Source organism: Artemia franciscana, chromosome 16 (genome assembly GCF_032884065.1).
Source record: "Artemia franciscana chromosome 16, ASM3288406v1, whole genome shotgun sequence".
In the NCBI taxonomy this organism is placed as follows: domain Eukaryota; kingdom Metazoa; phylum Arthropoda; class Branchiopoda; order Anostraca; family Artemiidae; genus Artemia; species Artemia franciscana.
This window is the reverse complement of record NC_088878.1, coordinates 33,976,676-33,995,575: the sequence shown is the minus strand read 5'-3', so window position 1 is coordinate 33,995,575 and position 18,900 is coordinate 33,976,676. Positions and strand designations below refer to the sequence as shown.

The following is an 18,900-nucleotide window of genomic DNA, read 5'->3' as shown; positions in this document are numbered from 1 at the left end:
CAAAAGGCAAATACAAAATAATTTTGGGGAACATGAAAGTAGGCCTACTGTGTACATAAAAGAACATAAAAATACTATCCCATAACTCGTAAATTGTCATTTCTTGGAATCAGGTTAAAATAGCATATTACAATAAAAATTTCTTTTTAGGTAAAGAACCATATAAAACCAAAAGTGGTGTCAATTTCAGGGCAGGGGCATCCTTGCCTGCTTAGTTTCTTAGCCCTGCCTAGATATTGAAAATTCTTTTTTGGAGTCTTTTCATTGGATAAGGCACTTTTTTGGCATTTTCATTGAAAAAACTGGAAATACAACCCAAAGTACACTTTTGGGAGCCATATAGTACTTTATGATATCATTATCAAGATGAATCTACAAAAAGCAATTAGGTATAAAAATTAAACATTAAATGAGCTCAATATGTCTCTACAATGTCACCTGCATGCTAGTTCTAGTGGTGGCAATTGCAAGGAGTGAGAGGTGTGCCAGTGCTTCCCTAGTTTATTGCCCATTTCAAGATTTTGAAAAATTTGTTCAAAATAACCTTTTACTATTAAATTAATCAAAAATAATAGTTACCTTTTCTGAATCAGGTATAAAATGGCAGATGATTATCACTAGACAGTTTTTTTCACATTTTAAGCTTTTGGTTACTGTGAGCTGTGTTTTGCTCTTTACTAGGCTGTAGTTATTGCTGCAACTATGATTATGGTCACTTTTCTCAAAATGTCCCCTCTCCCCTGATGGTCCCAGATATAGCCCTATAATATAATGAAAAAAGAAATCACCAATGCAACAGCACAAACACATTAAAAAAAAAAAGACAGAAGGAGAAAAGGAAGACTGTTTTCCTACATTAGTGATTAATATAGATCAGCACTTGAATGAGGGCTTAACCCTACCAATCCATACAATCAGCATCAGCACTTGAATGAGGGCTTAACCCTACCAATCCATACAATCACATAGGTTGAATAGCATAGCCATACACAATCAACCATAAAGAATAATTAATAGACAGGCAGTTGTGTCGTCAGTAAGTATAAATTGTCATTTACCAAAAAAAGGACAAATAATTCAGAGGCAACAACCCAACACAAGGGCTCATCAGGAGAATACACACTTGCCTATAGGGTTTTTGCACTTTAAATTCTCTACCCAGGCAAGTGGCATGCCTACCATAAATTCCCCATGGTATCCCCATGTTAGGTATCACCCCCAAAATATATGCCTATGAAAAAACAAGCAAATGTAGAACAACTAAGTAAAAAAATGCCATTCTTACTTTATAATATGCAGAACTTTTCTATTGATCATATTATCATGTTCTCTACAACTGTTATTCATATTTTTAACTTTTAATGCTTTTATCCACAATTCCATTGAAATCATACATGGGTCATAATTTTTAAAGACTAAGAAAGCATCAAATATGTTTTAACAAAGAAAACATGATGCACAATAAGATGATAAATGCCAGTAAATATATACAAGATCCAATAACTGAGGCAGACAAGATGAGGATACTGTATGCCACATTTTTTTAGGCTCTTTTCAGATACAGTCTAATTATCAATTCACTCAGAAACCTAGTTTAAAGACCTTTAATGGGCCCTAGAGTGATACCTAATTCCTTATTTTTGGCACAAGAGATGGGTTCAGAATAGTAGTTGAATATAATAAACAATTGCAAATCAAATTTTTCCTAGTTATATATTTCACTTGCATTGGTTAAAAATAATCAAATTCGATAAAATTAAACAATTAATAATTTTTGGTTTTAAAAGAAATAAAATTTCAGTGGCTCTTCAGAAGGAGACATGCTAGAACAAAAGAGAGGCACCTATATATTGCTAAAGATAGGCCTACACTCTTTTTATAGGTAGGAATGTATTTGTGATAATTCATTACCAGCTCCCCTGATGGACTCATGTATTACCTTAGGGTGTGTGGGCAATCAACCTAAAAAAAAACACTAACACAATGAAATTTTTACTTTATGATATACAGCATATTAATGTTAATTAGATAATTCTCTATTATTAGAAACACTTAACTCATTCAAAATAGTATATTTTATCCAATAATCAGCATAATCACTCATATTAAACAGAATATAAAAAGTCTATACAGCATAACCAGTTTTTACAATGGATCAGTTGATATAAAGAACAATAAACTAATATATCATCAGACCATTTACTTGTCTATCAAAGCTGGGTGTCTGTTTTCCCAGTAATAATTATAATCAAACAGTTTGTGGTAACGAACTGTAGTAAGGAGCGACCCGGCTCAATAGTAACCAAAACTCTAAAAAATGGAATTTTGATACCAATAGCTACATCAAAAGAATCGCATTTTAATGCTGGTTTTAAATATATAAGTTTCATCAAGTTTAGTCTTACCCATCAAAAGTTACGAGCCTGAGAAAATTTGCGTTATTTTAGAAAATAGGGGGAAACGCCCCCTAAAAGTCATAGAATCTTAACGAAAATCACACCATCAGATTCAGCGTATCAGAGAACCCTACTGTAGAAGTTTCGAGCTCCTATCTACAAAAATGTGGAATTTTGCATTTTTTAACAGAAGGCAGATCATGGATGCGTGTTTATTTGTTTTTTTTTTGTTTTTTTTTTCCAGGGGTGATCGTATTGACCCAGTTGTCCTAGAATGTTGCAAGAGGGCTCATTCTAATGGAAATGAACAGTTCTAGTGCCCTTTTTAAGTGACCAAAAAAATTGGAGGGCACCTAGGCCCCCTCCCACGCTAATTATTTTCCCAAAGTCAACGGATCAAAATTCTGAGATAGCCATTTTATTCAGCGTAGTCGAAAAACCTTATAACTATGTCTTTGGGGACATCTTACTCCCCCACAGTCCCCATGGGAGGGGCAACAAGTTACAAACTTTGACCTGTGCTTACATATAGTAATGGTTATTGGGAAGTATATAGGCGTTTTCAGGAGGATTTTTTTGGTTCGGGGGGGGGGGTTGAGAAGAGGGGGATATGCTGGGGGAACTTTCCTTCGAGAATTTGTAATGGGAGAAGAAAATTTCCATGAAGGGAGAGCAGGATTTACTAGCATTATTTAAAAAAAAAAAACAATTAAAAAATAAAAGTGAAAAAGCTTTTTCAGCTGGAAGTAAGGAACAGCAATAAAACTTAAAACAAACAGAAATTATTACCCATATGAGGGGCTCACCTCCTTCTAATACCTTGCTCTTTACGCTAAAGTATTTTCGGTAATTTCAACTACTTATTCTACGGCTTTTGTGATTCAGGGGGTCATTCTTAATGAATTGGGATAAAATTTAAGCTTTAGTGTAAAGAGCAAGGTACTGACGATGGGACGAATCCCCTCATATATGTAATAAAAACATGAGAATACAAAAGTTCTTTACATAAGCTAATTTATAAGTTACATAAATCTTTTACCAATAAAAAGATTTGTAAAAAATTAAAAGTTCTAGTTGCCTTTTTAATTAACCAAAAAATCGGGGGGCAACTAGGCTTCGTCCCCTGCTCTTTTTTTCTCAAAATCATTCAATCAAAATTATGAGAAAGCCATTGAGCCAAAAAAAAATATTCAAATTTTGTTTTGATTATTCCTCTGCGGAGAGCCAAAATCAAAACATGCATTGATTCAAAAACGTTCAGAAATTAAATAAAAAAAACAAGTTTTTCAACTGAAAGTAAGGAGTGACATCAAAACTTAAAACGCACAGAAATTACTTTGTATATGAAAGAGGCTGCTTCCTCATCAACGCCCCGCTCTTTATGCTAAAGTTTTTACTGTTTTAGAAAGAAGAATTGAGAGAAAGAGTCAAACTTTAGCATAAAGAGCGGGGCATTGATGAGGAAGCAGCCTCTTTCATATATGAAGTAATTTCTGTGCGTTTTAAGTTTTGCTGTCACTCCTTACTTTCAGTTGAAAAAACTTGTTTTTTTTTATTTAATATTGAAAAGGAGCAGAAAATGAGGAATTTAATAATATCATTTTACATGATGTTAATATTGCATAATTCCTAGGATATGTGCAGAGGGAGGAAGCTGGATGTGAACTGTCACAAATGCAACTTTAGCCATAAAAAAGAGGATAAATTGAAATACTTCTCTTTTTACTCTAGCATGTCTCCTTATGGAGAGTTGCTGCTCAGTAATTTATCATAAAAGCAGTTTGGATCTGTGTAGTATTGAAAGCTAAATGATGTATGAATATAGATAAGAATGTTATTTAGCATGATAGTGGTACTAACAAAACAAACTGTATATTACAAAAACAAGAATTTTTTGTTGCAGTGCTTTTTTAGCCTTGATCAGACCTATATAGAACTACTAAGGGGGAGGGGGTGTTGCATTTTTCATGAGTGAAAAATGCAGTTAGTTTTTCATGAGTGAAAACTATTATATTTAGAAATAACATAAAAAATGTATTATGTTGTGTGTTCTGTTTGTCTCTATCTTGGATATGAAATCTCATATACATTTGCCTAAACAATAAAGAAAAACATTATTTGGGAATAGTCTAGGCATAGGCTCACCTAATGGCCTATCTGCTGACCATCAGTGAATTGGGGAAGGATAAATACTGTAAAAAACAAATATAATATTTGGAAAGAGGGTAGATATACCTATATGGATGGGTAATTAGATTTATAGGGCATTTGAAAATGAAAAAATGTGATTGAATTCATGTTTATTTTTCAGAAATGTGTTTAAAAAATACTTCAACAGTGAAAGAAGTAGGATAAAGGTTCTCCACATGCAATATGTTTTAACTATGGTTATTCTGCATAATATGGTTATTCTGCATAATATGGTTATCCTAGGCTAATATCAAAGAGGGTTAACATTGGAGCTTGGCAATACCTTCCCTGAGTAGCCTGTTTATGGCCCTGGATTCAATAGCCTACTGAAAGTTTTATTTTCCAAATATACCCCGTTTCCACAAAAAAAAGAGCAGCTAAACTAGAATTTTATTTGAAAGAGCTTAAAACATGAAACTTAGCAGTACTACCATTATTGGATAAGTGGTCAACTCCTAGTAGAACAAATCCATGCTTTAATTTAGACTTACCCTTGTGAAGGCTAACTGGTAAGTTGGCCTATGCTCAGATAATAAGATTCAATTTTTAACCACCAAACATAATATAGGAGCAAAATCTTTCAACCGTAGACCTACTCTTACAATTTATAACCTTAAGCAGCTGATTTTCTTGGGTATGTAGCACGCCGTTTAAAATCAAATATTTTGCTGAACAGCAATTAAGCAGTCTTGCTTCTCCGTAAGGGAAAATTACTGGATTTTGGTAATTTGTTGGTTGTTTTATGTTCTTCAATAATCCATTGATTTATGTGCTTTTGTCTTTATTTGTCTTATTGTCTTTTGTCATAAGTGTTTTTTTCTTTAGGCAATATAGAATCACTGGATGCAGTGATAAATCACTAGGGATGATAACCCTGCCCGTCTTTTAATCCAGATTTCCTAGATGATTTCTAAGGAAAATTTCCGTGGATTTTCCTGGGTACCCTCCTGACTAACCGTATTTCCGATAGTAGGCTATACGACAAGCATGATTCAGTGTTGCTTTCTAGGGATATAATCAGAGAAAGGTTGAGATGGCTAAGGTACGTTCTGCGGACAAGAGATGAAATATTGCCGAGGATTGTCCTTCGGCGAACAGTCTAAGGCAAAACGGAAAGCAGGTTATCCGCAGTTGGCGTGGTAAAGTGCCATATAGAAGGGTTTTAAGGGAACAGAAATTTCCAGGGAGGGTGTAAAGAAGGGAGTTTTGAATAGATTGAGATAGAGGAATAGCGTGCGTAGCTATGTTGGCCTCAGGCAGCTTGGTGCTTTTTATATCATTAAAGAGATATGAAATAATTTTTTGCCGATTAAATTGTGAAGTTATTTTATTATTAAATATTTCACTGTTTTTATTATCATTTAGCTCTTTTGATTTTCCTGGTGAAGAAAAGTAAATGATTGATGATTTTCTTATGATCAATGTGAAATTCGAAGCCTTTCTTATAAAGATACGTTGACCTTTGGCGTTTTTTTTTTTTTAAATGGAATAGAAAACTAATATACATGTAGCGGTCTTCATCACTAATGTAGGCTGCTACATATCACTGCTACAACAGTTTTTGCCCTTTATTTTCTATTCTTACGCCCATTCTTACGCCCCAACCCATTTAAAATGGTTTGACTGAGATTGATGCTCTACTTTTCTCTTAGAATTTTAAGAGTAATTGGTCTAGTTCACTAGTTTGGCTAGTCAGCTGGACTCATATAAAGCTAAATCATTCTTATTTTTCCTTCTAGAGTTTTCTCAGCTGTCACTGCCTCACCATACTATTTTTGGGGAGTATGTTTTGATGAGGATAATGGGCATATATCCTATCCATAGTCATTAATAAAATCCTCTTTAACAGCTTCAGTCTCAATTCCCCATTGTGATGCTGTGGATTCAAATGTTGTTCGAATACCTGTTGGTTGGCTTTCAAGTGTGGTTTGAAACTAAGTACCAGGTATAATTGACCCATTTCCTAGAGTGTACCTTTGATGAGAAATCAAGTCATCTAGACACATGAGCATCTTTGAAACTTTTTGCTATGTTAGTTTCAACAATATTTCTGCTGCACCATCACCACTACTTTCAATCCTGTTCTTTTAATTAAGCACAATCAGTCTCGAAGTGACTTGGATTTGTCTTCAATTTCTTTTTGCGTTAATGCTTTTTCCCAATGGAGATTCGGAAAATTCAGGATTGAATTTTTTATAATTGAAAAAAAGTAATATAAATTTTAGTATATTGTTGATATTTGAGATGGCAAGTCCTTCAGTCTATTGAAAATATATTTCATACTGTTAAACTGCTATCGGAGTAATGTCATTGCTTTTCTTTTTCTGATATTTCATTGTAATATTTACCACTTCTTCTTTTATTAAGCACCCTAACTGTGAAAAATGTAAAAAAAAAAAATTCTACTATGGAAAAGCTATGCTAAATAAGTTTGCTGTTTTTTTTTCTTCAGTAAAGCGCAAATTATGTTCTGGTTTTGAAAAGGCACGGGGGTTATCAGCTATGGCACGGGGGTGTCAAGCATCACAATTTTTGTCTATGCCCCACCATAAGGTCAAAGTAAAGCTTGGTTCTATTCTCACGTAGCGTTATATATTACTATGAATGATCTGCGTCGCACCGTCACAAGCGTGACAGAGAGCTTGTGTGTAAGAAAAGTTGGTTGCCCGTGACCCTAGGTGGGCATGCCTCTCTAAAAGTAAATACATAAGTATTTGAGTTGCTCCCACCGCTCCCGCTGTTTACCTGTCCCGGGGTTAACTCAAACAGTATAAAAGAAATTAGGTTGCACCGTTTGCTTGCTATTGCAGGGAACATGTTAGTCAGGTGTAAATTCTAAAACTCAGTCCTCTGCCTGAGACTTTGGCTCTCAAGTTTTTTTTTCACTTCCACAAAATTGACGTCACATTGACGTATATTCATGCCAAACGAAAAATACGCTTTTGAAATAGCATTCAGAGTTGCTGTCCAGGTTGTGTTCGTACCATTTTTAGTATCTTTTAAGGAAAATGATACTTTTTACGTTACTGTCCTTAAAACGTTTCATTTTAGATACGCTTTTGAATTTTTGTTACAGCTATATTACGCTTCTGAATAATGAACACGTTGCCCAATTTCTGAGTAATCTATTTATTTCCCGTGAGAAGTATCCGCTGTTCCCGGTCCAACTGCACTGACATGAGTATCGACATTCATTCATATGTTCATCGTTGGGTATTATCACACAATCATTCAGCTATTGGGATAGGAAAAAATGTATTTCGCTTACTCGCATAGTAAGTTAGGACAATATTTTCTTTCGTGAGATTCTCATTTACACCGATGAAAGAAAGTAAAAAGATTTTGTAGTTTCTTATCTATAGTCAATAACTTGTATGAGTTGAATTTTGTTTGGTCAAATATCATACTAAAATTATTTAGAAGAGAAGGAAACTAAAGTTAAGAGGGAAAACTTACAATAGACACATAACTAAATAATAATAGAAGCCATTTTATTATCAACTAATATTTAAATATGTGGATATAAAAAGATAAATGTATTGTTATTTTAGTGACAACCCCACCCCCTTCCAAATGAGCCGACATAATGTCAGACCATAAAGAAAAACTTGTTGTGGTACATGTTTTGTCATTCATAAAACACCCAAAATGGTTCAGTTTACAGGCACACTGGTTGAAATAAGTGATACATTTGGGGGATGGACCCTTTTTTTTAGATGGGACTATGAAAAAATAATACAAAGAAAATAGTAAAACTGCAAAAAGAGCTAATTTTTGGTTATAACCAAGGCTATACCCAAGCAGTGAGAGGGAGTGAAGATTAGTTAAGCCAGAATTTCCGATTTTATACCAGGCAATTTCCAAATATCATGGCCACATTTTTGACACTTTAGCCCCCCTTCCCCTCCGAGGTCACACATACAACTGTATAAGCACATTTCATTATTGTGATGAATCTTAATTTAACATACTTTGATGTTAATACGATTATCTGCTAATTTGAGTCCGATGGAGCTTAGCCTCGTCAGAGTGATGATAGTAATATTCTGAATATAAATACTATTAGAAAGGTTAAAGATTAATAAACTCAATCAAAAAACTATTTCTGATCCTATTCATGACAAAAGAGCGATTCCTGAACCAAGTTATCGGGAAATCGCAGATACCCTTGTAAGGAAAGCAAAAAGGTAGAAAACTAAGCTTCCAACTTAGCCATGTTCCCAAACTGATATGTTTGCTTCACTGTATGAATATTCAAGATATCCTATATCTTGATCAAAATAAGTTTTGAATTAATTCCAAAAGGAATATCTCCTTTGGTTGTTTATTTTGGATTTGCAAGAAAAGGTAATATTTAATTTTCTTTTTCTTAAGGTATCCTAAATTAGATCCAAATCAATGACAAAATTAAAATCAACTAAAACCTACCTAGGGGGCAAGTGTACCCTATGTATAATATACATGTGGTTTATTCCATTCTTCCAAATTCTCCTGGGTTTTTATTTACAAAAGGCAAATGAAGATCAACTTAATGGTTTATTTTCTTGCGTGAGAGCAAAGTTTCATTTAAAATTGCTCTAAAGAAAAGGCCAACTTTGACCCGGATCGACTCAACTTTTTTAAATGCCTGGCTTTTTATACTTCAAAAGCGAAAATGGTTTCCAATTCATTAAAAGTCAGAAAAGAGGACGAGGTTCTCAATGTATTAATTAAGATACAAAAAAGGTATCTCTTAAAATTTAAAGGAAATATTTTAATGAGATTGCATAAAAATATGTTTTCAAAATATAAAGGCAACAGCTGATCCCCCTTCAAAATACTGATCTTGATACCGAAATAAAGCCAATTCGTCTTTAGAAGGGCTTTTCCTATCAAAAGGTTACGTTTTTAATAGTTTGGACGCTCCAAAATATACTTATCCTATGGCAACTATGATAGCAACCATTTTAAAAACTATTGACGTGCTTGCTATGGACATAGAATCACTTGAAGTTTCTATAAAAGAGAATGAGCTTCAGGTCTGCAAAAATTCATGGAAATTTTAAAAAAAGCATTAACAAATTTAGAGTTCTTTATTAGTTTTTGTCTAAAAGATGAATGTAGCCTAGCCATTTAAACCACCTTTTAATTTTGAGTTCAAATAATGGGATGTGCTAGGCTCATTGATACCCTTGTAAACATGCATCGTCTACCCATAATCTAGAAGTTATAACCATAGACTGCATATACAAGCTTACTGATTTATTATTTTTCTAACCATTTTTAGGTCTATTTGGCACTGTAAAACAGCTGCTGATTGGAAATTGGCTAATACAAGCTAGCAGAATTGACAAAGTTTTGTTACGGGGGGGTTTCTTATAAAGTTTATTCGATTCTTATAGTTCACTGTTTGCTTATAAAGTCTACTTGATTTCTTACATAGTTTAAGTTGTTTGTGGTATGGGAGCTTTATAGTTAATGGCTATAGATTGGGAGGGTTCTATTGACCAGTCTCTATAATCTTGGAGACGAATTCATTATCATGATGTTTAGGTTTGCCAAGATGGGCAGATTCCCTTGGGAACGAACCAGTAGACAATAGGAACTGTATCTATACCTTGACCTGTAGACAAACACAATTATTGACAATAATTTTATTTTCTTACTTCATATACAACTTCAGGTAAAATGACTTCAACGAAAGATAGCAATATGATGTACATCAAAGACTAATCACAATAGCTCTGCCTCTTCTAACTTTTGGTTCATCTTATATATCCTGAATCAACCTGGATTTCTAAATTAAGCACTGGGTAGATTGACCTCAGAAATATTGTAACACAACTCTTATTTTGATTATACAACATAAATCCAGTTTTGGTTGTCAACAAAAGTATCATTTTGTATCATTTTCAACTATCAAAATTGGTAGCTGTAATTACAAAATTGTAACCAAAATTGCCTGTTGTAAAACTGTCATAAAAAAAAAATTGTTTTCGACTACCAAAATTGGAAGCTATAAAACTTATTGTGAAATTGTAAGCAAAATTGCTTGCTGTAAAACTAACATTAAAAAAAGGTATTATTTTCGACTACCAAAATGTAATTACAGCGACTACCGCTGTAATTGCGAAATTGTAAGCAAAATTGCTTGCTGTGAAATTTGTGCCAAAAGTAAAACTTTGTTTTGCTTTTGTAAAACTTTTGTTTGAAACTTTCTAAAGTGAACGAAATAAGAGAATTGGTTTTGGGTTTTGAAAGGGGGGGGGGGGTTGCTGGTCCATATGTTACAGTTTAATATTTAGCCTAGGGATTTATCTGTTAGTATTAAGGGTGTATTTGTTGGGGTAGTGATTATAAGCCTATATTTAGAATTAATATTAAAATGTGGATTGAAAGATCCTATGTTCATTTTTTAGCTAAAAAATTTGGCTTGCTCAATCAATACAAAAATTCAAAAAGTTTCAAAACCTGCTCATTTATTATGCAGCTAGTAGACTAAGGTCAAGGTTCTCCTATGAGAAGTCTTAGACCTAGACTGTTTCTCTGATTTAATTTTGTTTGGTCTGGCATGGATTTTGAAAAGACTTGTCAAGGGAATTAGGGAGCCAGCCCCATGTTATAAGGCTATGGTTACAATATAGAAAAAAAAAAACACAAACCTGTACCAAGATTATTTTTCTAAGGGAAATGTTTTAGCCTAAAAATAAATAGGCAGGCCTAAATTCACTATTTCTCTGCTCACACTCTTTCCAAATGTTGCCCTATAATTTGCTGTCTTAGCATTTACATCCCACCTTCTGTTAAGGGGTACAGATATAGCTCTAGTTTTGTATGAAATTTACTGTTTTTTTTCTTTTTTTTCAAACAAGCATTATTATATCTGAGTAAAATACTCATGAGAATTAAGTACAAAATTATCAGCAACTCAAAATTAATCAGCTTCTAGCTGATTAAATTAATAACTTCCAGCCAGTTACTAATTAGTGACTTTTGTAATTTGGGGATTCAATAACCAAGGAAAGTTGAACTGGAATCTCTTCGGCCAAGGATTAGATTCACAGATAGAAAATTTTCATAGCAAACTAAGGAAAAAATTTCTGACTTTTTTTTTCTGGAAAATGACCAAAGTGTGTTCAACTGACAAAACATATACAAGTGTAGAGATTGAACAAATAACCTAACATAAACTGAACCTAATTAGAGAAGGAAAGGAAAAAAGAAGCAGAGATATTACAAAACACAATTAATTGGAAAATTTAAAATAGGTAGATAGATGGATACATATTTATTTACAACAAGAATTAAACCATATAAATAAACAGCACAAATGCCTAATGGCATATCACCAAAAAAAAAAAAAAAAGAAAAGAAAAACTGTCATCATTTCAGCTTAAATGAATGTGCACTTCTTAGGGAATCCAAACTTCAACACTCACAACAGAAAATATTATGGGAGACCAGCAACATGATTTCTGAATAACTTCAGAAGTTGGTTTCTATCATTACAATTCCTCACAGCTATTGGGATTAAATTCCAAACTTTCAGACCTGTATGATGAAAACCAAATGCCACTCACTTTATTGGTAATTTTTCAAAAGAGAAATTAGAACTATGAGAGTTGAGTAATTCTGGGATTGTGAATTTGTCAGGAATATTCCTAGGAAATTTAGCAAAAGTTGTTCAAAACATAATTGTGGTAAATATTAGAAATGGCAAAAAATGATGTTGCTGAACAGAGAAGAAACCAGAGGATCCATACAGATGGCTTACTGAGGATCTACTATTAATATTAAAAATTAATCTAAGGACTTTATTTTGTAGAATTTGAAGAGGTTTAAAGTTGAAGAGGCTCAGTAACCTTATTATTTAGCTAAAGAGAAAACTGTTCTGTTTTCTAAGAACCAGATAAAGAAAACACCATCTATTGACATTTCTTCTCATTTCTGCAAAAGTAAATTTCTGGCATACCAATCCCCTGCAGATAAAAGTTGTTTTTAATATTATGAAAAAGTATGAATAAATCAACATGGGATGCAAAAATAACAACATGATCTGCAAACATTACAATTTTACAAAGCATTAATACCTCAGGCAAATCATTTATAAATAGAAGGAATAAGGTAGGTCCAAGGATAGACCCTGAGGGCCCCCAACTTGTCTAAAAACTTTCAGAACAGATACCCTCAACTCTATCATGACATTTAAGTTTTCTACCTATAAGATAAGTTTAAAAAAAATTTAAGGATTTTGAAGCAAAACTGTATTTTTGGAGTTTCATTAACAACAGATGATAGTCAATTGTGTAAAAGGGCTTGGCAACATCAATAAACACTGCCAATATATACTGATCACTGTTGATTGCATTGTTTATCTCAAGCAGAAGTTTGATGAATCCCCAACTCTGTTGATTTTCCTTTAATGAAGCCAAACTGAGAAGGATGAAAGATATTTTTACCAATTAAATAATTATGGAGCAGATTGTTAGCTATCTTTTCCAAAAGTTTACTAAACACTGATAAAAGTGATATACCTCTATCATTTGAAGGATTGCTTGTAATTCCACCTTTATGTAGTGCTTTTTAGTAACATTATTTTTATAGTTACATACTATTTTTAGTAACGTTAGCTTTCTTCAACAAATCAGGAAAAACTCCCTGTACTACTGACGAATTATATATGTGTGCAACAAAGAGCTTTTCTTAAGCTTCATGATAACTTTTTTCACATGCTGAGGTATCATTTCAGAAAAATCAAAAGGGTTTTCACTTTGATGATCATTATCAAAAGAAATGGTAGGGCCATTTAACAATGAAGAAAAAAAAATCTGATGTAAGCGTTTTTCCTACTGAACTAAAATAATCTCCTAAAATATTCAGTATTTCTTTATGGTCAATTGCTTTCCTTCCATCAACTTCTTGGCAATCAACACTATATCTTGATTTATGGCTAGGTCAAATTCTTTCATTGGTCAACTGCCAAATTTTTTTCAGATCTGACTTACACTGAATAAACTTATCCTTAGAATATGTTCTTTTTGCATATCTAACAATTGAATATAACTTATTCCTATATGCTCTATATTCTTCAAAAGAGGCATCACTTGGGATTTTTAATACCTCTTATATTTTGTATTCTTATTCTTAATTGAGATCAAAATTCTATCAGTAATCCAAGGATCAAATTTTTGTAGCCTCCTCTCTGAGCCATGTCATATCAGAAATAAATTTAGAAAATGTATCATTAACATCATTTAAACCATAAACTAGACTCCAATCATTACTATTAATTAGTTCAAGTAGTAGCTTGAAATCAATCCACTCATATTGTTTAGGTGAAGTATCATCTCTAGCATCCCAAGAACATGTATTAACTTTCCCTAAATCCAGAAGAACACTCACTGGGAAATGGTCTGACATATCAGGTAAAATCACAGAGGCTTTCAGTGCTTTAACTGAATTAAGAGAAAAAAAAATATATATTATCAATCAGTGTAGCTGTATTATTTGTAACTCTAGTTGGGAGAGAAACGCTTGGAAGAAAACCAGCCCACAGAATAATATTCAAAAATTCCCTACGAGTACTAAGATCTAAATTCAGCAAATCAAAATTGAAGTTCCCTGATATAATAACTGGTTGCTTTGACTCACTGAGTTTTAAAAGAACTGACTCAAAAACCTTGAAATTTTTTTTTGGGATACTTGATGGAGCTCTATATACTGAACCAAATTTAAGTGAATCACCAATCATAGGGATAATTTCCACAAATAGCATTTCACATAAATCCTCTTCTACTCTAAAGGACCAATCCTGGCGAATACAGATCACCTGTTCACCTTGTGCATTCAATTTCCTACTGAGAGACACACTTTTTATCATAGGAACCTCAAACATAGACATAGGTGAATAACTAGACAAAAACTTTTCACATACGGCAACAATATCTTTTGGACTAGATGGTAGCAAAAACTTGAGTTCATTATATGCACTCTGTTAAGCTTGAGCATTAACATGAAGCACTGACCGGGAATTAACATGACCGGGAATTTACGTCTGGTGGGCTCACACTCTAAAGTGCCTTCTGAAGAAACATCACAGTTGGGCAAGTTTTTAGCATAAGGCACATCTTTATCACCACCAATAGACATACTCAAAATCGCATCTAATTTTAAACAGGAATCCAAGAAAATCTGGAAGCAGTCCATGCTTCACAATCACAAGGAAGAGAAAAAACCACCATTTATTTATGCTATAGATGGCTCATTAGTAAAATCATGGATTTCAACTGCATCACTAATTGATTTACACAGAATATTTTGCAAGCCACTTTTCACATAAATAACTCCTCTCATGGTCCACATGTTCTTCTTGTCGAATTTGTTGCGCGCTAATTTCCTGCCTTTCTTTGGTGAGGGCCTTCTTGACAAAAATAAGCAAATCTTTGAGCTTTTCTTGATTATGCAGGATTTCAAAAGATGTCACTTCAGATACAAAGGTAAGTTCAATTAGCACCTGGGACTGGTCAAAAGACCCTTAATGCCTTACAGTCTTGAGTATAGTATTATTAAGATAGAGTCCCATATGTGCATTCAGATGATTTCTACATGGCCAAAGTTTGTAGTATCAAAACTGAGCATATGCTCTATCTCCCGCTTGCATAGCTCCAGGGCAAACAAAGTCAACTAGCAATATTGCAAGGGTGGCCTCTTCTCGTGTTCCTAAGCCCCCTTCCAACTTCAAACAGCTCCTCTAGATGCTACAATGCTACTACTACCACTGCTACTAACAACTCACCACAGCAGCAAGCCACCTGAGGCCCTCATCAAAGAAACACAGCTATGCATACTCCTCCTCCATCTCAATCCTTCGAAGCCTCCTTCTTTACACCCTCCCGGGAAGTTCTACAGACAACCTGCTTTCTGTATAGCCCTATAAGATTGGCCAAAAAGGACAACCTTCAGCAATATGTCCTCCATCGTCAGTAGAATGTGCCCAAGCCATCACAATCTTTCTTTCATTATACCCATAGGAAGCAGAATTGAACCACACTTTTCATACAGCCTACTGTTTGAAATACAATGAGTTAGACAGGTACCCAGAACAATCCACAGGCAATTTCTCCAGAAAACATCTAGCAAATCTTCATCTGCTTTTCAGAGTGCTCATGCCTCAAGACTATGTTCGACCACTGTCATATAGCTTCCAATATTGTAATCTTGGTTTGCATTGGTAAAATTATAAACATATAAACCTAACTAGAAGAGGTCCAGAGGCAGTTAATTTCATAAAGGAGGAACCACCAGAAAAAAATAGAAAACAGCCTTTACTCACATTTTGCTTCTATTTTACAGTTGTAGCCACCACTATCTCCTGAAAATCCACCTTCATTTTCAACTGAATTTGCAATTTGAATTTATCCCAAAATTTGCTGGAAGATTCAAATATAAATTCTAATTTAATGCCTAAAGTCTCAATTTCAGAAATTAGAAAGAAACTTGCCTTGTTAAAGAGAACGTCAGTGGCACATTTTGATATCTAGCAGCTTTTCCGAAAGCATTTTCGAAAGAATTATTGGTCCCCTTTCATAGTATTTTACAATAATATCACTAAAACTGAATATTTCCCAAAAAAGATAAAATTAAATTCATTCCTATTATTCCAATATTAGAAAAAAACACTTGTTTTTAATTGAAAGTAAGGAGCCACATTATGAAATCTGTTGAAAAGTTTGGAATAGCCATTTTCCTCAAAATAGTAGAACAGTCAAATAACTATGCTTCCAGGGGTGGCAAAACTTCCCACAGCCGTTGGGGCAAGTATTGTACATTATAAGTTGTCCATTGCTTACACATAAGGTTGATTATTGGAAAAAGGGGGCATGTTTGATCCTGAGTCTCCAAAAAGGCGAAGAGTACATAGGTAGAACCTTAGAAAATGTTGAGGGGTATGTCAAACAAAAACAAAACATTGTATGCAAGAGGGCTGTCAGAAGGGTACAATAGTAATATATAAGTAATGGCTAAGTCTATTAAGTTGGTACTTTAAAATAACGTTGCAAGGAAAGTTGAAAAAGGAACAGAAGGCAGCCAGCCCCCCTCCTCTTAACTTTTTAGATTCTCCCCCTTAATCTGAAAAAATATTTAAGTCGTGTTATTTGAAATGGTTCCATGGTGTAATAGCTATGACTCCAGAAGCCATGCCCCTACAGTCCAAGGGAAGGATTGCATGTCATCTAATTTGTCCATCCTTAGCACACCAAATTTATCACAGGGAATAGGAGAAATATTAATCCTGGGTGTATTGGAAAAGAATTTTAACTCCCCCAAATATTCAGGGATATAACACGAACTATATATTTCCGATTTGTTTTTTCCATTTACTGATTTCGTCAGCGTTGATTTCGTCAACTTGAAATGCCAGGGGACGCTGAGGGGTATGTTTAGCTAAATCAAAAGACACTATCTGCACCTAAGTTATCAAAAAAGACGTAAAAGTAAAATCTTAGGAGGGGCTATGTGCATCTTGGTTGTCATAAGGGTGTATTCGAAATACCCCAGGAATGACTAGTGGAATTTTGTTGAAACTTTAAGGGAATGTTGAGGGAGTGGAAAAACCAAAAAAAAAAATGTTCCGAGAGTAGGCTACTTCACTCAAAAAGAAATATATTGCTCATATTTTCTTTTGTACTTTAAATGATGAAAAATAAAAATAGAAATTACAGTGAAATGAAATTTTGAATTGCTGAGTTTCTTAAATGTTCAAACTGCTGAGTTTCCAGGAACATATCATTGTATATTAAATATTCAGTTTATATTTATTATTTTACTCCACCCATCTTGATTATTATAAAGAGTTTACATTTATTTGTTGTTGACATTTTTTGAAAAATAAATAATAGTGTTCAAGATAGATACAATTTTCAATGCAGTGCTAAGTTAAGAGTGATCCTTGTCAATAAAAAAGGACACTTCAAAATTCAAAGTTCTCAATGTCAATGTCTTTTGATTTATCTTGCCACTTTGTCTTGCAAGAATTGCGTGACACAATTTGATTAGATAATACTGTTTGGCCTCTTCCCTGAAAGTCAAATATGAACAAATCTAAGCTTATTTCTATTTTTAAATTTTGAATTGTCGTAGGCGTAACAAATTGCACCGAAAGTATGCTAAGAGGAATTTTTTAGGCTGAATTGTCTGCAAGAAATTTTTCTAGAAGGAAGAATTTTTGCGAGGATGGAATTGATTTCTTGCCAGAATGCATGGAAGCTGAACGCAATGACACTACCTCCAGTGCCAATGACTTTTGAAAGTTCTCTCTTTTCATGCTTGACAAAGTGAAAACAATTAAAGCAAACGTTATCTAGTTCACTCACTTATCTTTATATTGATTGACGTTGCTACATTATTACATGAGCCTATCTGGCTTTATGTAGGCTATCTTACTTTACTTTTTTTCTATATTTTTTACTATACTTTTACTATATAAGTAAAAGTATTACTATACTATACTTTTACTATTACTATACTATTACTAAAGTATTTTACTATACTTTTACTATTTATATTTTTTACTTTACTTTTTTTCTTATATTACTATATTTTTTCTATATTTTACTTTTTTCTATATTTTACTTTATGTAGGCTATCTGGAAGCTTGGACTTCTTTTCTATTGAGCAGCATATTCGATTAAGCTGTTTTTCTACACCTCAGTTCTGTCTGTTCAATCCAAAAAAAGATTTCCCTTCCTTAGGGTTTCAGCAAAAGTTTGATTATTCTGTAGAAGAATCATGTAATTTATATTTCATAATATTATAATCACATTTGTTAATAGGGTCAATAAAACACCAGATAGGAATCTTTATTTACTAAAATAGGACATTACACTGATTTTCAGATTTTACCCCTCTCACTTTAAACTCTAAGGGGAGAATTTGCCGAAATTGAATTTAATTTGTTGAGCACGGTACCCGTCGAATTAAAAAAAATAAGGATGGAGCAAAACAACAAATAGAAAAACTAAAGAAAAGTCACCAAACACAACAAATAAAGGAATCAACAAATAAACCAAGATTACACATAAATAAACAACATAGTAATAAAACAAATATGCGACATGAAAACTTCATGTTTTTTAAGCTCTTTAAGGGGAATATGGCAGACATCTAAACAACTAAAAAAAATATCTCAAGCTACATTCAATTAACTAATATAAGACAAATGTGCTTCAAAGACAAAATATTAGTTTATGAATTTTGACTTGATCAACTCTCTCAACTTGAACTCACAAATTAATTGTTTAATTTTGATTACAAGGCTATGATAGTTTTATGACAC

General features: G+C 33.4%; 2 protein-coding genes across 2 annotated transcripts in view; one reads left to right on the top strand and one right to left on the bottom strand.

Moving 5' to 3' along the window:
• The window catches only part of LOC136037369 (high affinity copper uptake protein 1-like), a 90,375-nt gene extending 85,029 nt beyond the window's left edge, over positions 1-5,346 (bottom strand). The window contains exons 1-2 of the mRNA XM_065720095.1: positions 5,189-5,346; positions 580-761 (exon numbers count right to left, since the gene is read on the bottom strand). The gene's annotated coding sequence lies outside the window, so the exon portion shown is untranslated. The remainder of the gene's footprint in view (positions 1-579; positions 762-5,188) is intronic.
• Positions 5,347-9,493: 4,147 nt separating this feature from the next.
• Positions 9,494-18,900, top strand: part of LOC136037368 (zinc finger CCCH-type with G patch domain-containing protein-like) — a 55,442-nt gene continuing 46,035 nt past the window's right edge. Inside the window, exon 1 of the mRNA XM_065720094.1 lies at positions 9,494-9,604. Within this exon, the coding sequence (XP_065576166.1) occupies positions 9,509-9,604 (96 nt within the window). The 5' untranslated portion in view covers positions 9,494-9,508. The remainder of the gene's footprint in view (positions 9,605-18,900) is intronic.